Source organism: Lontra canadensis, unplaced genomic scaffold (genome assembly GCF_010015895.1).
Source record: "Lontra canadensis isolate GAN:19392208 unplaced genomic scaffold, GSC_riverotter_1.0 scaffold121, whole genome shotgun sequence".
In the NCBI taxonomy this organism is placed as follows: domain Eukaryota; kingdom Metazoa; phylum Chordata; class Mammalia; order Carnivora; family Mustelidae; genus Lontra; species Lontra canadensis.
The window spans coordinates 4438343-4462448 of record NW_022631115.1 but is presented as its reverse complement, the minus strand read 5'-3'; the positions used below and the strand labels follow the sequence as shown (position 1 = coordinate 4462448).

General features: G+C 35.2%; 1 protein-coding gene across 1 annotated transcript in view; it reads left to right on the top strand.

Moving 5' to 3' along the window:
• PXDNL (peroxidasin like) overlaps positions 1-24106 on the top strand; it is a 454842-nt gene that overhangs the window by 296380 nt on the left and 134356 nt on the right. Inside the window, exons 5-10 of the mRNA XM_032841176.1 lie at positions 367-438; positions 6606-6677; positions 9924-10093; positions 12759-12876; positions 19257-19426; positions 23251-23517. Coding sequence (XP_032697067.1) covers positions 367-438; positions 6606-6677; positions 9924-10093; positions 12759-12876; positions 19257-19426; positions 23251-23517 — 869 coding nt within the window. The remainder of the gene's footprint in view (positions 1-366; positions 439-6605; positions 6678-9923; positions 10094-12758; positions 12877-19256; positions 19427-23250; positions 23518-24106) is intronic.

Genomic DNA, 24106 nt, shown 5'->3' with positions numbered 1-24106 from the left:
TCCCTCTTTCTCTGCCCCTGCTTGTGCTTTCTCTTTCTCTTTCTCTCACATGCTCTCTCTCTCTCTCTCTCAAATAAATAAGCAAAATCTTTAGAAAAATTTTTGAGTGGAAGCATGACTTCACTAACCATGTAGCATCTTTCTACTCAAGAGTTCTGCCTAAGAGAAGAGGTGACATTGATGTGCTTCTGGATGTGCTTCCTTTTGGTTCCCTGTTGGAACATCAGGTTTTAGACCCAGGACTGTAAAGAACAGAGGGGACTTGAAGTACTTCAGACTGAATTTCAGGGAAGCTATGTTAATTCCTCAAACATTTTATTTTGCTCACCAGCACAAGAAATAACCAACTTGTTTTGTGCCTTCCAGGTATATTCATTTCAACCAAATAGAAACGCTACAGCCGGAGACCTTTGGAGACCTTCTGAAATTAGAGCGACTGTAAGTGTTGGCCTTTTAGTCTCCTTTGCTTCTGCTTTACTTTTTCAGTTTATACAATGTATTGACTTCCCAGGAGATCAGGACATTTTGTTGTAAGCCTAAGAAGCAAAGTCTGCACCTTTGTACTATAAGATAGAGTTACTGTACACCATTCTATAGTTTGAAATCAATGGAGAAAAGACGAATAACCCAGTTAAAAACAGGGCAAAAGCAATGAACACTTCATGAAGGTGGTAAAAAACCATTCTGCAAACTTATGGCAGAATCTACCACAATTTACAATACACATCCCCTATGACCTATCCATCAGTTCCATTTCTAGTTATGGACACAACAGATGTGCACATGTGTGCATATGTGTCAGAAGTGTGTTCTGGAGTATTAATGGCAGCATCACTTATAACAACTCCACCCTAGAGGTACTCAAGCATTCAACAACAAAAGACAAATAAGTTGCTGTATATTCATATATGTATAACACATATGAATCTCAAACATTTTGAGCAAAAAAAATCCAAACATTGAAAATTACATAGTTTTACTTTTTTTTTTTTTTTTTTTTGAATTCAGAAATAGCAGGAACATGTGTAATAGCTAGAAGTTAAATAGTGGTTACCTTTGGAGAGAAGGAGATGTTGAGGAACAGCAGGAAGGAGCTTCTGGAGTCCTGGCAGTTTTGTCTTTTTCTGTTTTCCCAGCTGTATTCACTTTCAGGAAAGTCATCATACTTATAGCATAATGTGTGTACTTTTCTAGATGAATGTTATATTTAATAAAACTTTATTAAAGACAATGACAAACCAAAAGAATACTTGGACAGCCTCCTTTTGTATTGTCTTTTATCAGATGAAAATACTCTAGCCCTTCATTTCCTCTAATACCCTATATTAACAAATTAATTGTGATTTTAGCACAAGATATGGATTTTTTTTTATGAACAGAAAAAAATGCAGAATGACGTAGCTAAACTTAATCAGGAATCAGTTTGAATTAAAATATATCTGAAAAGAAATTGTAATTAGGAGTCTGTAGGTTTTGAAAAGGATGCCCTTTCATTCTGATACATGAAATAGACCAGTAAAATTAAAAGATAAAAAAGAGCTAATCGACCATTTTTCCATGCCATTATTCCAAAGTTATTTACATATAGAAGTATAGGAACTGTACTGCATAAAATTTCATTGTTTAGGTTTGTGTTCTTGCTTTGCTGAAAGCATGTCGTGGAGGAGAGAACTTTACCCATTTCCTGCTCCATCAGGCTTCAGCAGTGGGATCCACCTCAGTAAATTCAAGATTTAGCATCACGATGACAATAACCTCAAAAAAACCTAAGCCACCGACTTTAATGTTGGGGAAAGATTTGCTGATAAAAATAAGCACTGCTTTCCTCCATTGAATACTGGGAAGGGGTGATTCCTGTTCCCCAAAGGAGATCTTGAAGCCCCCATAGGCCTGATGGCAGTGATGGCATCTCCTACCTTTCAGAGGGAGCTGTTATCTTGGGATCCGTGAATGGTCTTGAAGGAGTAGGGAACTGAGCAAGGAAAAAAGGTTTAACTTTTAGTTTTCTCCCTCTTATGTAAATAAAAACTATATACATATTTTTGAAAGATCTCTGAGTATATTAATCACAATGTATTTTTGTTATATTTCTTTTTTTTAGTTCTTTGAATTCCCCTGCTTCTTCTGAGTTGGTTTTTCTTTGTTTTGTCTTGGTCTTTCTTTGCCATGGTCCTGATTAAGCTGCAGTGCCTTGCGATCCTTGATATTTATACTTGAAAATATTGGGTTAGGGGGTCTAAGTTTCTCCTGTTTCCTTGTAGGCAGGTCTGTTTTCTTCCAAAATTTCCCATTTTGGAGGGAATTTATCCAAAGAGAATTTTAGTTTAGACAGTTGGGTAGGAAAATGGCAGATTTCTCCATCTAAAATACTAGAATGTGAAAGGAAAGGCTTCCTCTTCAGTTGCTGCTCCACACAAAATTAGTTACTTTTGTCAATTTTTAAAATTTCTTTAGAGAAAAACCTATAAAAATAATAAGAAATATATATGTGTGTATATATTTAGTGAGAATAATATAATACTTGATGATAAATAATATATTTAATAATGAGAAATATATATATATATAAATTTTCTTCCTCTTAGCATTTGGCCACAGCTACAAATTAATTACATTTCTCCATCCACATGTTCGGTGAACCTCATTTACCATCCTGTCCCTCTACTCTGTTTGGTGTCCTGGGTCCCAAACAATCAGATTGTTCCTGCTTCATATATTCCCTGGGATTCTGCTTTTTCTGTTTCATTTTCCAACCTTCTTCCGTGCATTTTGTATTTTCCAGAGTTCACTGAAATCTCTTATCTGTTGATAACCTTATGCATCCTGTCCTTTTGATTGTAACCTTATGCATCCTGTCCTTTTGATTGTTATGGGTTTATTTATTGTATTGACCATCTGAGCTATTATTTCCATTGACTTCTGAAAGAGAATGAGGCAAATTTGCATGTCTCATTCACTCTTTTGAGTTAGAATTCTTCTCCCTATAACCTTGAAGTGTGTTTGTTGAGATAATATTTTAAATATTAAAATTAAATTATTTTGTTAAGGTAATTCTCAATCTATACAGATTCAGCATGCCATATATATATATATATATATATATATATATATAACCACATGACTTTGTAACCACACATCCTCAAGTAATGTGCATTCAGCAGTGGTAGTAACAATATTTAGGATAGTTCTTTACTTACAGGATTTGATAAAAGTCCCCATGTGTTGCATTCATAAATACCAACCTCTACCACTTGTGTGGAATGTTCTTTTCCCTGGGTGCATGATGCCAATACAGGCAAGTGAAGACATGCATCTTCATCTTTCCTATAAAGAGAAGAGTTAATTTGAAAATCCTGGTCCTTTACCAAACTTAAAATTTTCCTAGCAATAAGCCTTACTCTTAAATAGTCATAAACTAATTATTATTATGTCACCAAGCAGAAGAATCTTTACACTTTGGTGAAGGCACATAGGTTGAAATATTCAAGCTGGTAATTTAGAGCTTGATGCACAGGCAGAAAATTGCAGTAATGCTTGTCAAAGTATACAAAAATATGACTTTTTGTGTAATAATTTGTGGTTGGTATTGAAGAACCTGATAACTGTGCTATTTCTCCCCAGTGCCACTTGTCAATTGCAAAATGGTGAGACTGTAGACATTCTTCATAAGGCTGGATCCCTGTATTTATTTCACATGCACACTGACCTCGGCAAACTATAGTTTGTATATTGCATGGTTTTTCTTTTAGAAGCTTTAATGAATCTCTCTTTAAAAAATGGGAAAAATATACCAAGGGAAGGAAACCCTGGTATTCTGTAGCCATAAAGAACATTCATGGTGACTAGAATACATTTCGTTTTATTGGTTTGGAAAGAATACCAGTTTGAAACAACATCACACGGGATGCTTTATGGAGCAGCAGGGACTGGCATCGAGTCAACCAGCCCAGAGATATCTTTTTTATCGTGCATGTACCTCACTACAGCAAAGGCTCTTTCAACAGCTTTCTCGAAGTATAGGATCTGAATATGGTTTTCTCTACATCTTAGAAGTCTCTTGGATTTCCAGTGGTGATATCTTGAGATGCAAACCTAAATTTTAGGCAGAAGATATACTTTTCTCTCCTCAGAACATTAATGTTGAAAAAACCCATTCATGGCTTGGTTTGTTTGATAATGTGTATATTTCTGTCACAAGAAAGAGATCAGACTTTGCATCAATTTCAGTGCAATGGATACTGTTAATTTTCTTTTTAACCAAATATCTTTGGTAAAAAAACATTAGCAGCAAATAATTATTATATGAACTTTCCAATACAGGAAGAGATGCTTTTTAGGTCTTATTGGGGGCAAAACAAACAAAGTGATATTTCTACAAGCACAACTCAACAACTAGCAGAAACATTTTGAAGATTAACTTCACAGAAGTTGGAAAGAAGAAAGAGGAAAAAGAAAGCATAGACATGTAGTTTTGCACCCCTGCTGAACAGTACCACTGAAATACGACTACTATTTTGGTGCTGTCACTGATATAGTAATCTAGGAGATGAATAATAATAATTATTATAATAATAAGCTCATTTTATAGACAAAGGAACTGAGGTTTAGAGATATTAATCTACTTGAAAACAAAGTTACAGATATAACAAGTAGCAATAATATCTGATTTGGGAACCCTAATAATATGTATGACAGAAACTAATGTTGAAATAACATTAATTTGGACATTTTGTCACTATATCAAATGAAAGAAAATTTTTGATAATAATTTTTCAACATTACATACTTTGTTTCAAAATCTGTGATGATGAAAAAATATTATGTTTTTTTTTTTTTTCTTGACTTGTTTTGCCTGTTAAACAATTCTGGTCTACTTGGCTTGGAGAATAGATAACATCTTTCAATCTCTGATTATTGATGCAATTTCCAGCCTTTTAAATATGATAAGAGAGAGGCACCTGCGTGGATCAGTTGATTAAGCAGCTGCCTTTGACTAAGGTCATGCTCTCAGGGTCCTGGGATGGAGCCCCATATCCCTGCTTAGCAAGGAGCTTGCTTCTCCCTCTCCCTCTGCCTGCTACTCCCCCTGTTTGTATGCTCTCTCTCTTTGTCAAATAAATAAATAAAATTTTTAAAAGAAATATTTTAAGAGAATGATCAACATCATTTTAATTGTTATCACACTGTGCTCTACTAGTTTTAAATAGTGAAATAAGTTTATAGTCCTACAAAAAAACACGTGAATAGTTGTCCAAATTATGTGGCTTTCCCCAAGGTTCAGCTGCAATGTACTACAAGCTACTTCTCCATTATTAAATTCTATTCCAATATCTCCTGAGATATGGATATGGGTTAGGGCTTTTGGGGAATGAGAATTACTGTGTGACTTCTGTCTGTACGCCCATCTTAACCTAACTAACTGTTTACTGTTTTTTCTCTAGTCATTGCTCCTGAGTTTTGTGAATTGGGTGGGGCAGGAGAAAATGGGTATAAAGAACTAAAATAGTAAGGACCAGGAAAAAAATTATATCCACTCGGAAGTGCATCAAATTCCAAATTCATAAAAATATTTTGACTCCTGAGGACAGCCCGTTACCTTAATCCCTAATTGAAAAAATAGTTAAAATTAAACAAAAACCATACATTGCTAGGAAAACATGGTCAGATAATCTTATTTAATTTTGAGATGGGGCACTGGCCATGGACTAGGACTCAGAGTGAGGCTGGTTGTAGCTGTTAACATTTTCTACACATCATTTGATTATTTGTGCTCATTTCCCACAGTCCCTAGAAATCAATGGCATGGAGCTTTCCTCTGTTTTGCAGACTACTGTTTTGTCCTCTCTTCAAACATGTGCTCTTTGTTGAATATGTTTTCAGCGGTGCTAGTGGGTAGATGAAGCCTAGCTGGTGATTTCCTAGCCACAGTTTCTCTCCTCACAGTGGGAAGAAGTGGTATGGCCAGGGCAGGGTTCAGGGAACCCACACTAGTGCAGAACCGACCAGGGGGAAGGAAGGATAAAAATACTGTGGCCCTGGGCCTCAGAGTGCCATTGGCAACAGAACCTGGGGATGTGCTTCTATGTGATCTGCCTGGAGCACGGACGTGGGCATGAATTTGAAAGGGAACAGGCAAATGGTTGGCTGAGCCAGGAACCACAGCAGCACCAAATGGAACTGTCATTTAGCAAGACTGCTGGTGGCCTCTAAGTGAAAGTAGACAAAGGGTTGCCATCCACAGGATCCAGTTAATCATGGCTCTCTTGCAGGCTGCTGCAGTCATACATCATTGTGCCATTCTTTTTGATGAATACATTCTCTACCTTGATTTCCTATGTGTTTAAAGACTTATTTCTGTGATTTTTCTCCTTAGCATTTGTAATCTCTAACTAAATAAAACCAGAAATTCAAAAGAACCATGGGTCAGAAAATACATACATGTAAATCTTTAAAAACGTGCTTGCATAAATGACACTCTGTTTTGTATTTGCCCTTTCTCACTGAAATACTTTAAAAAATGTATTTGGATCCACAATTCATTAAAGAAAAAAAAAAAAGTTCTCCCAAAGCCGTGTGGTGATTCAAAGTTATCTTTTGTTTTTCAGGTTTTTGCATAACAACAAATTATCTAAAATCCCAGCTGGGAGCTTTTCTCATCTGGATTCATTAAAGAGACTGTAAGTGAAAGCAAGTGCACAGAGATAGAAACCTTATGATTTTCCCCCAAATAAATAAATCCTAAGCAATGATTTGCCTTTGTCTCCTTTGGCCCTGAAAGATCATTGCAATTCTAGCGTGTAAGGTAGAAAATGGTTTTGTTAACTGCAGAGTGATAGAGGATGCAGATAGTCGACTACGCTTTCATGTATTCTCTCAGAAGTGACATTCAAAAGGAATATTGAAGATAGAAGTTCTCCTTGGTTCTCAGTAATTTCCTTGCTGGTCAAATCTAAAGACTCTCAAGACTTCTTTTCCTTTAACTTTTATTTAAAAAGAGATGTGAGAAGTTCCAAAGAAAGTCTAACTCCTCTGGCCAGGCCTCAGAAGTTTTCCCTTGTTGCAGGTATGGTTACTGATTGAGTTCATTTCTTCCTACAGTAAAAGAATTGGAGTAAACCTCCCAATCCTGTTTGAGCCTCCAACTGCCTCACTTTTCTCTCTGCCTGTGTGAATCACTCGCCTTTACCCTGATCTGTCTCTTCACCCCTTTCTCTGGGTAGACTTCTGCTTTATTGATGGATTTGGGATTGTTGTTTTTTCCCTCAGTAAGTCCCAGTTATCAGGTGAAAGTTGCCTGTCCTGCTTCCCAGAGCTATTTGGAGGGCACGGAGTGGAAAAATCTCAAAAGTATATCTCTCAGCTGTCTTGGAGGTCATGCTGTTGCTGGTGTCTTTCTGGTGTGATGTGTCCAGGTCCAGGTCAATGGGCGAGGAAATGTTAAGATTAAGGAGGTATCAGAACACTGGGGGAAATAAATTTGTGTTTAATTGGTGCCTGGAAATAATGCTTAGAATCATTGTGTTTTAAGGATCATAATTAATCAGGAGGACCATTCACCTAGCCCCAGTCCATTTTGTCAAGTGTATTTTCTCTACTTTCATTGCAATTCTCACAGTAGATGCTGCCTTACCGTCTTTTCTCCTCAGGCTGTGCTCTTTGTGCTCAGACCCACATATGCTTGAGGATTCTCCTTTTCTGTCAAAATTTCCTCACTTCTCAGAACTGGTTGTACCACAGCCATTTGGATTAGCGCATTGATTCTTGTTTTGTTGTTATAAAAGACTTTATCTTTTAGAACAGTTTTAGGTTTGCAGAAAGTACTGAGACTTCCCACATACCCTTTCTTCCTACATAGCCTCCCCCTCCATCACCTTCCACTGGAGTGTTACATTTGTTAAAATTTATATCCCACAATCACTCAAAGTCCATAATTTATCTTAGGGTTCACTCTTGTTATTGTACTTGGTATGAGTTTAAATGAATGTATAAGAACATATATCATCACTATAATGTCACACGGAATATTTTCACTGCCTTTAAAGTCCTCTGTGTCCCACCTATTCATCCTCTCCTCCCCCTAACCTCTGGCACTAGACGTTTTACCATCTCCATAGTTTTGTCTTTTCTCGAATATCATACCGTTGGAATCATACACTATGCAGCCTTTTCAGATTAACTTCTTTTATTTAGTCATAGGCATTTAAGATTCTCCCATGTCTTTTCATGGCTTACTAGCTAATTCCTTTTTAGTGTTGAATAATATTCCATTGTCTAGATGAACCAGTTTCTTTATCCATTCACTACTGAAGGACATTTGTTGGCTTCCAAATTTTGGCAATTACAAATAAAGCTGCTTTAAACATCCATGTGTAGTTTTTGAGGGGACATTGTTTACACTTCCTTTGGATAAATACAAAAGAGCATGATTGCTGGATGGCATGGTTAAAGTACATTTCGTTTTATAAGAAATTGCCAGATTGTCTTTCAAAGTGGCCATACCATTTTTTAGCCCCAGCAGCAGTGAATGAGAGCTCTGTTGTTCCACACCCTCACCAGCATTTAGTGTCATCAATGTCCTGGATTTGGCCATTCTAACAAACATGTATTGTTATCTCATTGTTGTTTTAACATTCTTGTTTTTAAGTCATATCTGGAAACTGAAAAATGCCAAGGCATTTTGTAATCAGGTCATAGGATGCTTTATTTTGGTAGCAGTAGGAATATATATATATATTTTTTTACTTGCCTCCTTCTCTTTTGTTGAATTTATCACTTGTGGTTAGAGTCACTGTCTTTGTATATTTGCAATTATAATTCCCATTAAATGTTTCTTTTCTATATACATTTCTATCTCAGTATCATTCTTGACTTCTAAGGCTCTCAGGAAGTCTTGAAATGCTAAATCTCCTGTTTGTTTTTCTAATCCCTTTCTATTATACTTTCTTGTTTAATTTTAGTAGCATCTTTTTTTGTTGTTGTTCTAACTTCTTACGTTTAATGAAACTGCATTCACTGCATTGCTGGAACACCCACAGAGAGATAAATACTCATAAAGAAGCAGAGGGAGACACTTCCACAGTGATGTGCCAGTATGCATCTTATATGCATGTGCTATATATATTTCAAATGTTTTAAGCTAAATATAAGATAATGTTGTTAGTTTGTTATGTTGATGAAGTGTCTCTTTTCATAGATGGTACACTGATCACTTATGGTCATGGTAGGCTGACATACAGATGATTTGAGCAAACTCTTCCAGGGTTCATGAGATCTTGTTCAGTCTGAGATGACGAACACTTGTACCTAGTTATTCCAAATCCTCAAACTCATGACTATCCAGGCTGTAATTTACACATGAATATCAGAATAAAGGAAAGTAACTGAGGGCTAGTAAATAAACTACACGTACCCCCAATAAATTCTATCTTCCACACTGAAGTCTCTCAACTACTGGGAGAATATCACTTCACAGGTAACACCTGGGAGTCCGAGAAACCTGAGTAAATCACATGTGCCCTATCGCCCCAGGAGCTGTGTGTTACACCTGATATGGGTATCCCATCTGAACCATATCATTTCTAACTCATGACAACCACATTCCTTCCAAGAGTACCGAAAAAATTAATGAAATGCTTTCTAAAAAGTGCTTTTGGATCTTTAAGTGAAAGGGATTATGTAAGTACAAGTGATATATTACTCTATTTTCAAATAGAAAGATTTGAATTTGAATTTACCTTATGCTTTCTTTCCCTTTGAAACTGCCCGCTGAGCAGTGAATAGGTCCAAGTGTGTAATTTGGGTGTTGTGATTCTTGACTGAATACTATCAAAAGACAGTTGTCTTTTATTTAGCACACTTGTTGTGACATCTGATTTAATAGTTACTCAAATTTCAACAGTTGTATTTCTTACCTGCATGCCTAGGCGTCTGGATTCCAATGCTCTAGTTTGTGACTGTGATTTAATGTGGCTGGGGGAACTTATGCAAGGCTATGCCCGAAATGGCCAGACTCAGGCTGCTGCTACATGTGAATATCCCAGAAGGCTCCAGGGACGCTCCATCGCTTCGTTAACAGTAGAGGAGTTCAACTGTGGTATGCAATTTTCTCTCTGTGTGTAAAATGGAAATGTCTTTTGTTTGCCCCCTTTCTATAAAGGTTTTCTATATGATGTTGCATTTGGAAGAACATAATATCAGAAAATGTTATCAAGGGATTTAGTTAAAAGTATGGTCAATGGCCTTGAAAAATGAAGTTTTTATCATCCATAAACAGAGCTGAGATGGTCCTTGAGTATCATTGAATCCAACTTTCAAATTTCAAAGGAGAAATATTAAAGAAAATTATTTTTCAACAAGGTTACAGGACACTCTGACCAGCATTAAAGTTTTCCCTTAAACCAGTATTACTTAAGTGTTAATAATCAATAATTGAGATTTTTTCAACTTTAGATCAAATGATTATTAATATTCATAATAGTAAAGCAAACTCTGGATTTGGTAAGCATAGTTCTTATTCTGACCACTTTAATAATTCTATCAGGCTTTAATTAAAGATTCAAGTATAGCTTCTTAGAAATTATTTGGTTCTCAGTGTGCTTGGGTGGCTCAGTTGGTTAGGCATCTGCACAGCTGAGGTCATGATTCCAGGGTCCTGAGATTGAGCCCTGTGTCCTGCTCCCTCCTCAGCAGGGAGTCTGCTTCTCCCTCTCTGCCTGCTGTTCCTTCACCTTGTGCTCTCTCTCTCTGTGTCAAATAAATGAACCAACTCTTCAAAAAAAAAAAAGAGAATTTATTCAGTTCTCCCTTTAAGCTCTTAATATAAATAAATAATATCTACCTGTGTATCTATCTAATCTATTTTTATATATAGCTTTAAATATGAATAAATGAAGATACATACATATGCATGCATATGTGCGATAATTGGGCTCCTTGAAAATTGACTAGGATGATAGCTTATAGCAGAAATTGCTTTCTAATGCCCCATTCACTGGAAGCCAGTATAGTTTAATTCCATCCAGACTGAGATGAAAAGTGACTTCTCTTTATTTACAAATAAATCTCAAATTTGTCCATAACATCCATCTTTACTATCAATTCAGAGATTATGTCCTAGTCAAGTTTGCTGGGAATTTAGAACATCTTAACTGTTGTCCCAGCTTTCATTTTCTTACCTCTCCAATCTATTACATTTGGGGAGATCTTTTAAAACACAGATCTGATGATATAATTCTTTTGTGCTCTTTTATAGCTTCCCATACCTTCAAATGAAACACCAGATCCTTAACAAGACCACACTTCCTATATGTTGTGGCCCTTGGCTACTCTGTAACCTTGATTCATTCTGCCTCCGAATCTGTCAGTGATGTTTAGTCATCATGATGTTCTTTCAGTTCCTAGAAGTTCTTAAGATTTTTTTCTTTTGTTTAAAAATTTTTTTTTCAAAGATTTTATTTATTTGACAGTCAGAAATCACAAGTAGGCAGAGAGGCAGAGAAAGGGGGAAGCAGCCTTCCTGCTGAGCAGACAGCCCAATGCAGGGCTTGATCCCAGGACCCTGGGATCATGACCAGAGCTGAAGACAGAGGCTTTAATCCACTGAGCCACCCAGGCTCTTCTTGCCTCTCTTAAGAGCCCTCTTAAAGATTAGTTACTTGGAAAAACTTTATTTAATTTCGCTCTCTACTCACCTTCTCCCGACCCCACACACTCTGAGTCAGGTCCCTTTTCATAATCTATCAAATCACCATTTATTTTTCTTAGCACTTATAGCAACATATTATCATACATGTTTGTGTCTGTTTTACTTTCAGTTGCTGCAACAAAACTATAAGCTCATGAGTACAGAGAATTTGTTTTGATCATTGTTTCATCACCTACTTAGCACTATGCCTGACACACTGTAATGTTGAATTCTTTTTTAAAATAAATATATGTAAATGAATCATACCATTTTTCTAAAAAGGGTAAGGCTGAGATATTGGTTATATGGACTTTTGTTGAAGTGGTTAAGATTAATAGAGATGAATGTAACATTCTCCAGACATGTCAGATCTGGTTATTTATTAATGATTGGAAGTCTCAAATGGTCCACTTACAAAGAAAGAGTTTTATCATTTAGATAGGTTTAAAAAATTATGTTAAATTTGTTATAGAAAGGCAAAGTTCCCTTTTTAAAATTGTTCTCTATAATTTAAATTCAATAATACTGTCTGGTTCATTAAATATCAATCACTCCGCTTATTAAAATTATTTAAATGTTTCCATGTTTCATCATGGAATGATGGAATGGAAACACTAATTTATATTAATAAGTAATGTTGTTCAACCAGGTTTGAGGTCTAGACATACAAATTCTTACAAAGTGTATAAAGTGGGTAGTTAGAAGCTAAATGTCTAGAGAAATGCCTGAAAAATTGCAAGCTCAATTGAAGTACTAAGCTTGAAATATTGACCCATAAACTCAAACTCCTTCCATAAATATGGCTGTATTGGACTACTAGAAATAAAAGCATAGGGAAATTTATTTAATTTACCTCATTGGAAATTCCTTTATGCAGTCAATCTTTCAAACTTCGAAAGTTTTGTTAAATATATGTCTAACATCAAAACTGGTATGTTACTGGGTAGATGCAGTATAATTTGTAAAACTTTAATGTAGAAGGAAATTAAAATTATCTGTAGTCCTTTGTCAATAATATTTTAGAGTACTGTAATTTTGTGTCTTTAAAAGCATACCAATAATTCTTCTGTTACAGAGAGTCCTAGAATTACTTTTGAGCCCCAAGACGTGGAGGTAACATCAGGGAATACTGTCTACTTTACTTGCCGGGCTGAAGGAAACCCTAAACCGAAGATTATTTGGATACATAACAAGTAAATACTGAGCATGGACATGTGTTATATTATATTTTGCAATTTTATTAATCCATTTATCTTGCTTCAACTAATTTATCTAGAGATGAATTTTCCCAAATTATCAGTGTTTCTTGATATTTCATAAAAATGTCTTTTAACTGTCATCTTTTGACTTATCCAAAGTATCTGGAAGACTACTTAAAATTCTATATTTCCAGATATCAATGATTGTGAAATTGAGTAAAGGAATTCTGTATTATTTCTAGAAGGAGATATTGGAATAATAACTACTGTTTTAAAATCTGAACATAATTAGACATAACCTCACCTTAATTATTTTAGTTTCAAACTGGTATTTTACATTTGATGTTGCAAATTTCACATAGTAAATCAGTAGAACATTATGTAAGTGAATTGGGAATAAAAAAATATTTTAAGACTATTTAAAATACTAGTCACTTATTTTATTCTTATTGCACTATTTGATAAAACATGGTTTCTATGAGTCCAAAAGACTGAATATAAAGTTGAATAGTAATAAAAACTTATAAAAAGTTAAAATTTTAGAGTGGGAAAATAATGTGAAATAGATACATAGAATGAATCATATACTTAATACAATTCAATGATAGTACTTGGACAATTGTATTATCATTAATTGTATTATTGGTAACTAGCATGGTTTGCATGTGTCTTTTCCATGCCTCCACAAAATTTCATTGATTGTTTTCTATCACGTGTGTAATCAACTCTAAATTTTTATGCTTTTATTTATAAATATTCTGATATATTTTATGCCTTTTTTGTATATAATTTGTATTTGTAATTGTAGTAAAAAAAAAAACCAGGCATGTTTGTAAAATGTGTTGTTAATTCAAGCAAAAATCTAATAAGTATAGGTTAAAAATAGCTAGGAAAGAAGGCAATTATCAATGCTATTAAATCTGGAATCTGGTCCAGGAGAAAGACTTCAGTTGATAGAAAACTTCAATTTATTTCCATCTGGAGATTATTCAAGGGTACTTGAGAAATAGAAATTGCTGCTTGTAATGCCTTCAAACTGCTTGCTCTGCCCTCTTACAGTTTAAATTCAGTCATTATGTGTTTAAGTTTACAAAGGTACTGACTAGTATTCAGAAAGGGACAAATAAAAAAAATCATATTGTTGATGTATGACATAAGAGTTTTAAATATGATGACTAAAGAAGCTAAGATGCATTTTAAAAGAAACAAAGACATTGAAAAAGAAGGAATAAAATGAATGAAAGGTGAACCTTAGGTAGAAATTTCTGTTATAATATTAGCCATTTCATATAGAAAAAATAGAAATGAAAGGGAAGAATTTATACCAAAAAATGTTTAACATTAACAAATCTTGCTGATTATTTGTCATCAAGGATTTTTTAATAAAAAGATAATATATATGCTGAAAGTACGTGAAATGTAATGTATGGTACAGCAGATAATTTGAAACAAACATCTGTTTAACATAAACTAGGCTAAGAAAAAAAAAATACTACCAATTCATTAGAAGCTACCTAGGTGTTCCTTCCTTAACATTCTCCTGCTTTCCTCCCCTGAAGATAACCTCTATCCTGACTTTAGGGTCCATAGAACAGTGGGTTAAGAACTGATTAGACATAAGCAAATGTGGAATTAGAGAATTAGAGGGTATGTCTGTTGGAGTAAATTATCTGTCAGGGTAAAAAAATGGAAACTAATCCAAAGGTCTAGGACATTTCCACTAGGAATTCCAGAAACAGAAGTTAGAAATAATGAGCTGGAGTCAATGTTTAGAGAAGTAACAATGAGAACTTTTCCAGAAATGAAAAAAAATCATGAAATTTCAGATTAAGAATTGTACCGATTCCCAACTAGGACTTAAAAAAGAAATCTGTATCTGGTGAATTATGATCAGAACATTGAATGAGATAAAATCTTTCATTCCAAGATAATTTGCAGATTACTCTCAAGTGCACAGCAATTACACTGACAGTTGACTTTACACACAGAAGGTAATGGCATATATTTAGCTTGTTAAAGAGAAAGAATCTAGTTTCCTTCAGTTTTAGATTCAGCTAAATTATCTGAGAAGTACAATAAAGACACTTTCAAAGAGTTGAGCCTTACTTAGGGATATTTGCTAAAAGTATTATAAATAAGGAAGATATGCAAGAACCAAAGGTGAATACAAAGTATTTTTAAAAGGAAAGGAGAAGTAAAATGTTAGATGACACTAATAAAAATACTGTAAGGAGAGAGGACATAAATAAATAATTTCCCATGTCTCATTTTTGAACTGTACAATGATATTGACTGGATTTTGAGACATTAAGAAGGCCTGTTAAAAATTATGGCAAAATACTAAGATAAGGAAGAGAATACAATTTTCATATCAAGAGAAGGGAAAGTATGATGAAGGAAAATTGGACCAATGAACAAAAGGAAAGGAGAGATAGAATTGAGGTAAAGGAAAGGGAAAGGACAGAAAATGAACAAAATATCTCATCAGAAATAAGCTTAAATACTTAATAAAAATGATGAATGTACAAATTTAAATAGCCTTTTGAAAGACATTATAGATTGAATTAAAAAATTCAGCTGTGTGCTAAATATGTTTATTTAAAACATGATATGGGGAGGTGAAAGCCAGATGGGTAAACATATAATAGCATAGTTGTCCAAACAAAATAAAGGTGCTATATCCAGATTAATATCAACCTAACTAAATTTGAAAAAAAAGTATAATTGCATATCATTAAATCATAAGTGATCAGCAACAATTCACCTGGAGATAAGATTCACAAATCTCTCTATACTTAACAAAAAAGCTGTTTAAAAATAAAACAAAATTAAGAGAATTACCAGGATTAATTGGCAGAAAGTCAGTTATAGGGAGAAATGACAGTACTCTTCTCTTAGAAAGAATAAGAACAAAAATTAACAAGAACAACGCAGGAAGGCTGGTTTTGTATGTAACACATATATCCACACATAAAAATCTAAGTTATGCTATGGTTTCAAATAACTATGGAATGTTTATCAAAACTGATCACATATAAAGAAATAAAAATCTCAACTCATAGTAAAGAACCAACTTCATAAAGACCCCTTTCTTTAAACATAATTTAATAAAATTTGAAATCAACCATTTGTTGATGTTTGGAGATGCTTTAGTCTTCTCAGGAGGAGAGTAAAGTAATTACACTACCTAGAAATAACTATCAAAATAAATTTTTAATGAGTGATTTAATTCAAAGAGGAGGGAAAACATTCCAACTGGAGAAAGAATGAGTAAAGGCACAGGATGGAAATCAATTATGATTGAATTCTGGAAAGAGGGTAGATCATATTTGTTGGAATAAAGGTTTTACCTATGAATGTAAGAGGAAAAGATTGCAAACAACTGGATGGCTAATGACTTTGGCTTTTAATTTATAATCTTTGAGTACCAGTAGATGATGAGCAAGGTAATCATACCACCAAAGAAGTTTCTATACCAGCCATGCTTTTCTTAATGTTGAGGTTCTAACCATGGGAATTTTGGCCATTTCAAAAAAATTGAAACTGTGACAAATATTAGTACAATATTTACAGTGGATTACAAGCAAGACTTAAAATTATCTTCTATTCATAATTTTTCACTACATGCCTTCTTATGTGGTAGATATTTTAAATTTATGGGCATAGATGTTAGTTTATTCATTTTTATATTTCTGGTGCCTAGACATAAGGTCTAATTCTTAGAAAGCACTTAAATGTTTGTTGCAGTGAATTGTCTTTAATAAATCAAATGTGTTTGTTGGCAAATTTTCAAGGGGGAAAAAAGCGAAGTAAATTCTAGTTAAGCAAACCTTTGTGTTTTTACATATGATTACTACATATTTTGCATCAAATTGACAATGTGGTACATATATTGAATCATAAAGACTTGCTTTGAATTTTTGAAGAAACATCATGACTCATGCGCAAACAACTTTTAACAGCATAGTGATGAAGATAAGAAGAAAGAGGAGAATAACCAAGAAAAGAATGGTGCATTTTAAATTTATGGGTGTGATTTGCTGCTGTTGGTTTTAAATCATTTTAAAGAATGAAAACTGGTGAATTCTATTGCATTGTCTAGCCAGAAGATAGATATCATGTACACATTTAGTAACTTTTGATATTTTAGGAGTCACTTTTAGGACAATTTTTTTCTGCATTTGCTTTATTTCTCAGTGTGTAATGTTTGTATACAACTATTTTTCTCCTCCTCTTCCTGTTCTCCCTCCTTTTTCTTTTGTCTGAATTCTCCATCCATATGGAGGTTGAGACAAATGCCATGTTGTTACTAGTCTGTCTTTTTATAAGACTCTACCTCCATGAAGGAAGGCGCTGTGTCTGTCTTATTATTTCAAGGAATTGGGAAGAGTTAAATTATAGTTTATTATAAAAGGATATAATTGAGGAACAGCCAGATGGAAGAGACACATAGGGCAAGGTATGTGGGAAGAGGTACAGTTTCTGGGCTTCTTGAGTGTGACACTGCCTAAATCTCTACGTGTTTACCAGCTCAGAAGCTCCTAGAACAAACTTTAAGGAAATTAAATAATCTTTGGAAAAGGCGCAATTCCTTTATTGCTGGCGTGCTACTTTGCAAGTAGGCCTAATTGGGTTCAAGGTTAGATGATTTTAGAATTGTGTTTAAAATAATTAGTTTAATACTAAATAAGACTTTTGAATTTGTGCACTTTAAAAAAATATGTTTTCTGATGTTCACTGCATGTTACTGGCACTGAGTAGTTGTGGCAGTCTATACTTATAGGAATATTCAGCATCTAGCTTCCTATGCTCTGCATTGCTGGCCTTTCAAAGGCAATGTTGTATTTCCTAAAACTAATCTCTTCAAAAATAGTAACTTGAAGTTCTCATTGACTAACTGGTAGTTCTTAAAATTAAGCTTTTCAGTGGGTGAAAAAGAACAGATTTCATCTATCTGTCCTGCCTTCTTTTCTGCTCCATTCCGAAAGAATGGGTGTGAAATATGGCCATTATGTTCCTCTTTATCCTTTGTGATGTAAATTGCTGAATAAGTATGGTTTCTCCATCTCTTTAATTTAACCTGCTTTAGTTTTCACATATATGAAAATAAGATGAGTTATTCTTTGTCAGTGTTGGTGCATTTTAAATTAATAGACAAATGTTTACTTGGAAGCCATTGGCTTTTAAAACAAATTAAAAAAGAAAGAAATGAAATCCTCTCAATGGACTTTTTCCTCTCTTAAGAGTGTTATTGATGGGAGACAATATATTAAGTGTTTAACAAATGCCTATTGAGTGATGAATGTGTGTTAGGGGGAACTTTATTATATTTAATATTGTTATAGTACTAAGAATACTCATGTGAATGTCTGCATTCCTCCTCACACATGATTATTCAATATTTCTAAAGGGGGAAAAATACCCTGGGAGACAAAAAAAAAATTCTGTTGAATCTTCTGACATATGTTTATGTGTCAGTAGCTTTGTATTTACTTCTAAAGATAACCCAAAAAACACATTACTGATGCCTGAACTTTTCTTTCACAGTAGTGAAGACTACTGTGCTCAATGGATATTCCACTTCTATTGATAAAAAGTATTTTTCTAGTATCTCCAGAATGGTCCAGTTCAGTTATGAGGGCCTAACCTCCAACAACTGGGTAAATGGATGTGCTTATTTAATGCCTTGTCATGTAATTATCCTTAGCTTTGAGCTATGTTGCCTTGAATATGAATATTTTTCCACTCTTCAACAAAATATAAGTGCATATTAAATGACACGCAGAAAAGAGGTACAAAGCTTACATATCACCATCTGATGATTCCACTTTTTTTTATTAAGATTTTATTTATTTATTTGACAGATCACAAGTAGGCAGAGAGGCAGGCAGAGAGAGAGAGGGGCAAGCAGGCTCCTTGCTGTGCAGAGAGCCCAATGCAGGGCTTGATCCCAGGACCCTGAGATCATGACCTGAGCTGAAGGCAGAGGCTTAACCTACTGAGCCACCCAGGTGCCCCAATTCCACTTTTTAAAAAATAGGAATTCAGAGGTATAACAATGTGCTGAAGTATCTTTCATATTAGAGAGATGGCTTCAGTGTTTAAATTCATGCTGCCTTCAAAAGTAGGACATTTAAACCTCCTTCCTTTCTATCATGTCTTGACTTGAAACCTGTGTTTAGTATACAATCTCAGAAATAGGAAGGGACAATTAGGATTTAAATTAAAATGATCTGAATTATTAAGACAATTTAAAAAGTCAACATGTTGATATACATGAAACATATTTATAAGGTCCTATATTTTCAGTCTTGGTTAGGTGTTTTCAATATGATTGGAGTTAAATAATATGTATATAAAATGTGTATTTCTAGCCACTCGTTGGATTTGGAAGATGATTCTCGATTTAACTTGTTTGATGATGGGACACTCATGATCCGAAACACTCGTGAGTCAGACCAAGGTGAATATCAGTGTATGGCCAGAAACTCAGCTGGGGAGGTCAAGACACAGAATGCCATGCTCAGATACTCCAGTCCTCCAGGTACAACTTTTTCCCCCCATAACTGAACTTAATGTAAATGCAACAGTTCTCCATCAGTTATTTGCATTAGAAAATGATTGTGTCTTGTTTCTTTAAGGAATGGAATGCTTTAAAGTGAAACAGTTGTCATTGTCTATCACATTCTAATCTTTTACAGAAACTTGAGTTTTTTTTCCTCTTGAACTTTATTTAATTTCTTGCCTTAGTTCTGTTATTTTCTAGTCACACTACATGCTGTCCCAAGGCTGCCATTGTCCTTTTGATTATCCATCCAGCTTCCCCAGAAGATGACCCAGCATCCTCCAAGGGAATCAGTGGTAGCTAGGCAAGACTATCATCCTTTCTAACAAATCATTGAATTATTCATTCATAATTAATTGACTCAACAAATATTTATTGAATGCCCACTGAGCTAGATGTTGAAGATTATATAGTTAACAACCTATGCTCCTTTAACTTTCCAGGAGCTTTGCTTTGCCATTAGTGGCTTATATAAACCAGACACAAGAGCTGTGAAAATTTTATTTTATTTTTTTTCAGTAGTATCATCATCAGGAAGCTGATGGAAATAGACAATATGTCTCACCTTCCCAAGTCTATAGTCTATTAGGTGATACCCATAATTCAACAAAATAATAAATTTTATGATGGGTAAGGAAAGGGGATAGAAGCAGAAAGGATAGATGTGTGCTGGTAAATATTTCTTTATTTATATATATGTTTAAATATTTATTTATTTATTTATTTTAGGAAGAGGGAGCATACCTGTGCACAGGGTTGAGGTGGCAGAGGAAGGGGGAGAGTGAGAAAGAATCTCAGGTAGACTCTCCACAGAGCATAGAGCCTAATGTGGGGGCTTGATCTCATGACCCTGAAATCATGACCTGAGATGAAATCAAGAGTTGGACATTTAACCAACTGAGCCAACCCAAATGCCCCACTGGTAAATGTTTAGAAACTGGCTCTGGGGGTGAGGGCAAAGCCCCAATTTGCAGTTTTTGCCAATGATTGACATGACATCACTGATTTTGGAATTGGGAAGAGATGTGTAGGAGCACACCATTGCATAGTATTTCTACCATGCAGACAAAATAGATGTAAATAATTTCAAGATCCTAGGTCATATTAAAATGCAAAATAACTTGAAGCGGTAAATGTCAGAATTTATCATTATTGAGATTTATTAGATTAATTAGATTTATTTAGTTGTGAGTTTATGTAATTTAATTTGTAATAATGGCAATGCTTAACAGTCAGCTTGAAAAATTCTAAAAATTTGATAACTGACTTTCCAAAGCCAGCTACCACACCTCTAACAGGAGGAGCACTTGGATCAGACTTGGAGATCTGTGTTCATTCAAAGTAGGATTTTCCAGGGCCAGTGACATCTAAGCTGAAAGCAAGAAGTAGAAAACAGCCAGATAAATAGGATAGAAAACTTGTCTTAGTAGAAAGGGCAATAAAGGTAGACAGAGCAGCACACATTCAAGACGTAGGAAGTTCTGGATATCTGGAGGATACAGATGAAGGGTTGGGAGTTATGTGAGATTTGGGGAACTGTAAGGCAGAGTTGAATCATTCATAACTCTATTCTAAGTGTTTCCAAATTAGATTTTTCTGTTATAAAGGTCTCCCAGGCAGCAGTTTGGAGGACAAGGAGAAGGACAGAGTAAGGTGAGCAGGTCAGCAGGCTGTGGTGACGATGAAGAGGAGAGTAGTGACACTGGCAGTGACAGAGGGAGTAGAGAAAGCAGCCCTGAATGAAGAGTTATGCTGGCAGAAATAATGCATTTGAGTCTGAGATTGATTGAATATGAAAATTCCTTACAGAGTTTGTCCGTAATTTCTGACTGGAAAACCCACTACCTCTTTCCAAAGTGTCATTCACTTTGCCTTCCATGTCAAGCCTGACACTGCACAGTGGAGTTTTCCTTCTTTGACCTCTGGACACCATTTCTTCCTGGTCCTTTCCAAAGGTTCTCTCCTTCTCTCCAAAGGTCTTCAGGTTGCGTCAACTGTGTTATTCCTCATGCCCTCCCCACCTGCTCTTCATCCAGTCTGCCTGCCCTAACCACATTGCTTCCTCTTCTGTTGAAATTGACATGAGTTTTAAAGCAATTCCTGAATATCCAACTTGAATAATTAATGTACATTTCAAAGATTTTATTGCTGGTATCTTTCCTGAGATTTCATCTCATTACTACCTTATTGCTCACTTTCACATGTAAATTTTGACATCCCTCAAGCACATTTGCCTGCATTTCATCTTATGTTTGCCATCACTGTTGATATCACTAGTATCTTCCCAAACTTCAGATTCAGCCTCCATTGCTGCTTGTCTTCATCAAATCTCTAGAAATTTGGTTCCAAGATGTATCAGATTGTCTTCCTTTTCATTTCCAATGCCATCGATTCACTTCAAAAAATTTTCGTACCTCAATTATTATAATAAATAGTTCTTTCCATTTTTCTATAGTACTTTACACCTTACTGTAATATATTGATTTCCAAGGTATGTCGTAGTTCTTCAGAGTATTTGTTTGTCTTCTGTCCTCATAGCTACAGCATAATCTTACAAGGAAAGGAGTGTCTTGTGTGTCTTTGTATCTTTCCAACATCCAGCATATTATCTAGCTTAAGGCATTCTATATTGTTTAAAATAAACCTTGATTGTTGAATTAGATTAAATAAACTTATCTCTACTCTTAATGATATATTCATCTCAGAAATTAAGGAGCCCCCAGAATTAGACCCAATAACTAAGACTGTTAAACATCCTCATAAGTCTTTAATTTCTGCTTGAGATTTCCAGAAAAGATGAAACTCTTAGGAATCAGTAAGTGGAACACCCCCTATGGAAGTCTAAAATTTGAATTTACAAGGATACCTAGTGGGTCAATTTGTATTATATTTGTCTGAATGTGACAGAAAATTTGATGAGAAATGGCATAAACACAGTGTGTGTTTGTGTGTGTGTGTGTGTGCCTGCGAGCGTGCAAAAGTGGTTTATTCATATGCTGCAAGCAGCGCAGGAGTGTGGACAGAGCTGCCATATTGGCCCAGTGCTCCAATGATATCTTTCTATTCTTCAGTCCTTTGCATAGAGACCTTTTCTCGCCTTCATAATTGTCACATCGTGGTCCCAAGTCGGCTCTTGTAACCTAAACTCATGCCTGGATGCCAGCTCGCAAACAGGAGGAAAAGCAATGACTAGTTAGACTGCTCTTTGATTTGGGAAGGAAACTCTTCCAGGAATGAGTGCCTACATCTCATTGGCAGAACTGTGTCACATGGATGGATAACCTTGACTGCGAGAGAGTCTGAGAAGGGGATATTTTTCAGTGGGAACACTTGAACAGTTAGTCCCTAGAATAAAAAATCGGTGGGCACTAGCATCAAGGGAATCAGTCCTCAAAAAAACTGCACGTTTAGGGACGCCTGGGTGGCTCAGTGGGTTAGCCTCTGCCTTCGGCTCAGGTCATGATCTCAGGGTCCTGGGATCGAGCCCCGCATCAGGCTCTCTGCTCAGCAGTGAGCCTGCTTCCCCCTCTCTCTGCCTGCCTCTCTGCCTACTTGTGATCTCTCTCTCTCTCTGTCAAATAAATAAAATCTTAAAAAAAACAAAAACTGCACGTTTATATCAAATCTAGATTTAAGACCCAGATGTTTTAGATTTAACTATTTGAGAATTTAATGTATGTATATAATATTTAGTAAAAAGGCATTTTGAAACGGACAAAAATTAAAAAACCACAATGTAGAATAAATAAACCTTCTTAACTTCAAAGTGGTTGTGTTTTGTTTTGTTTTTCTCTTTCCTTTAGCCAAGCCTAGTTTTATAATTCAGCCCCAGGACACAGAGGTTTTAATTGGCACCAGCACAACTTTGGAATGTATGGCCACAGGCTACCCACACCCCCATGTCACTTGGACTAGGGGCAGCGGAAAGGCCCTGGATCGATCCAGGCACCTGACTACTTCTGGAGGACTATACTTACAGAATGTCACCCTGCAGGATCACGGTCAATTTACCTGTCATGCTGACAATAATCAAGGCTCTGTTCAAGCTACAGCAAACATAATTGTACAAGGTATGGGAACAGGGGGTCATGATTGAAATGTTCATGATGCCATATTCAGAAAATCATTTTTCAACTTAAAAAAGTAATGCCATGTAAATCAGTGAAAAGATTTTTGTATTTACCATTTATTTTTGACATAATTGAATTTTCAAAACTAATCTACTTCATAATAAAATTTTTTTTTCCACTTCAGTCTTTATCCAAACGCTATAATCAACCACTTAGCAACAAAAGAGATGAAGTCATTTGGCAGCAAACTGTCAAAAGATATTTGTGCTTCAGGATATTTCACAGATGTAAGAAAGACACTTCAGATATGAAAGTGAAAATGTTGTGAAAGTGAAAATATTCATATTCACTTACCAAGCTGTCTACTAACATAGCTTAGGACTATGCTGATGGCTCTTACAGGCCTGGGCTGTGTAACAAAGCAGTAATAAAACTATTCTGAACACCATAAGTAATTTATATGCTTGGGCCTGTAATCCTATTGTAAAGAACTCATGTTTTTCTGCTATGCTTTTGTTCTGAACTGGGCTGCCCCTCCCTTTCTGTTGTTGTGGTTGTGTGTGTGGGTTTAGGTATCTGTGCACTAAAC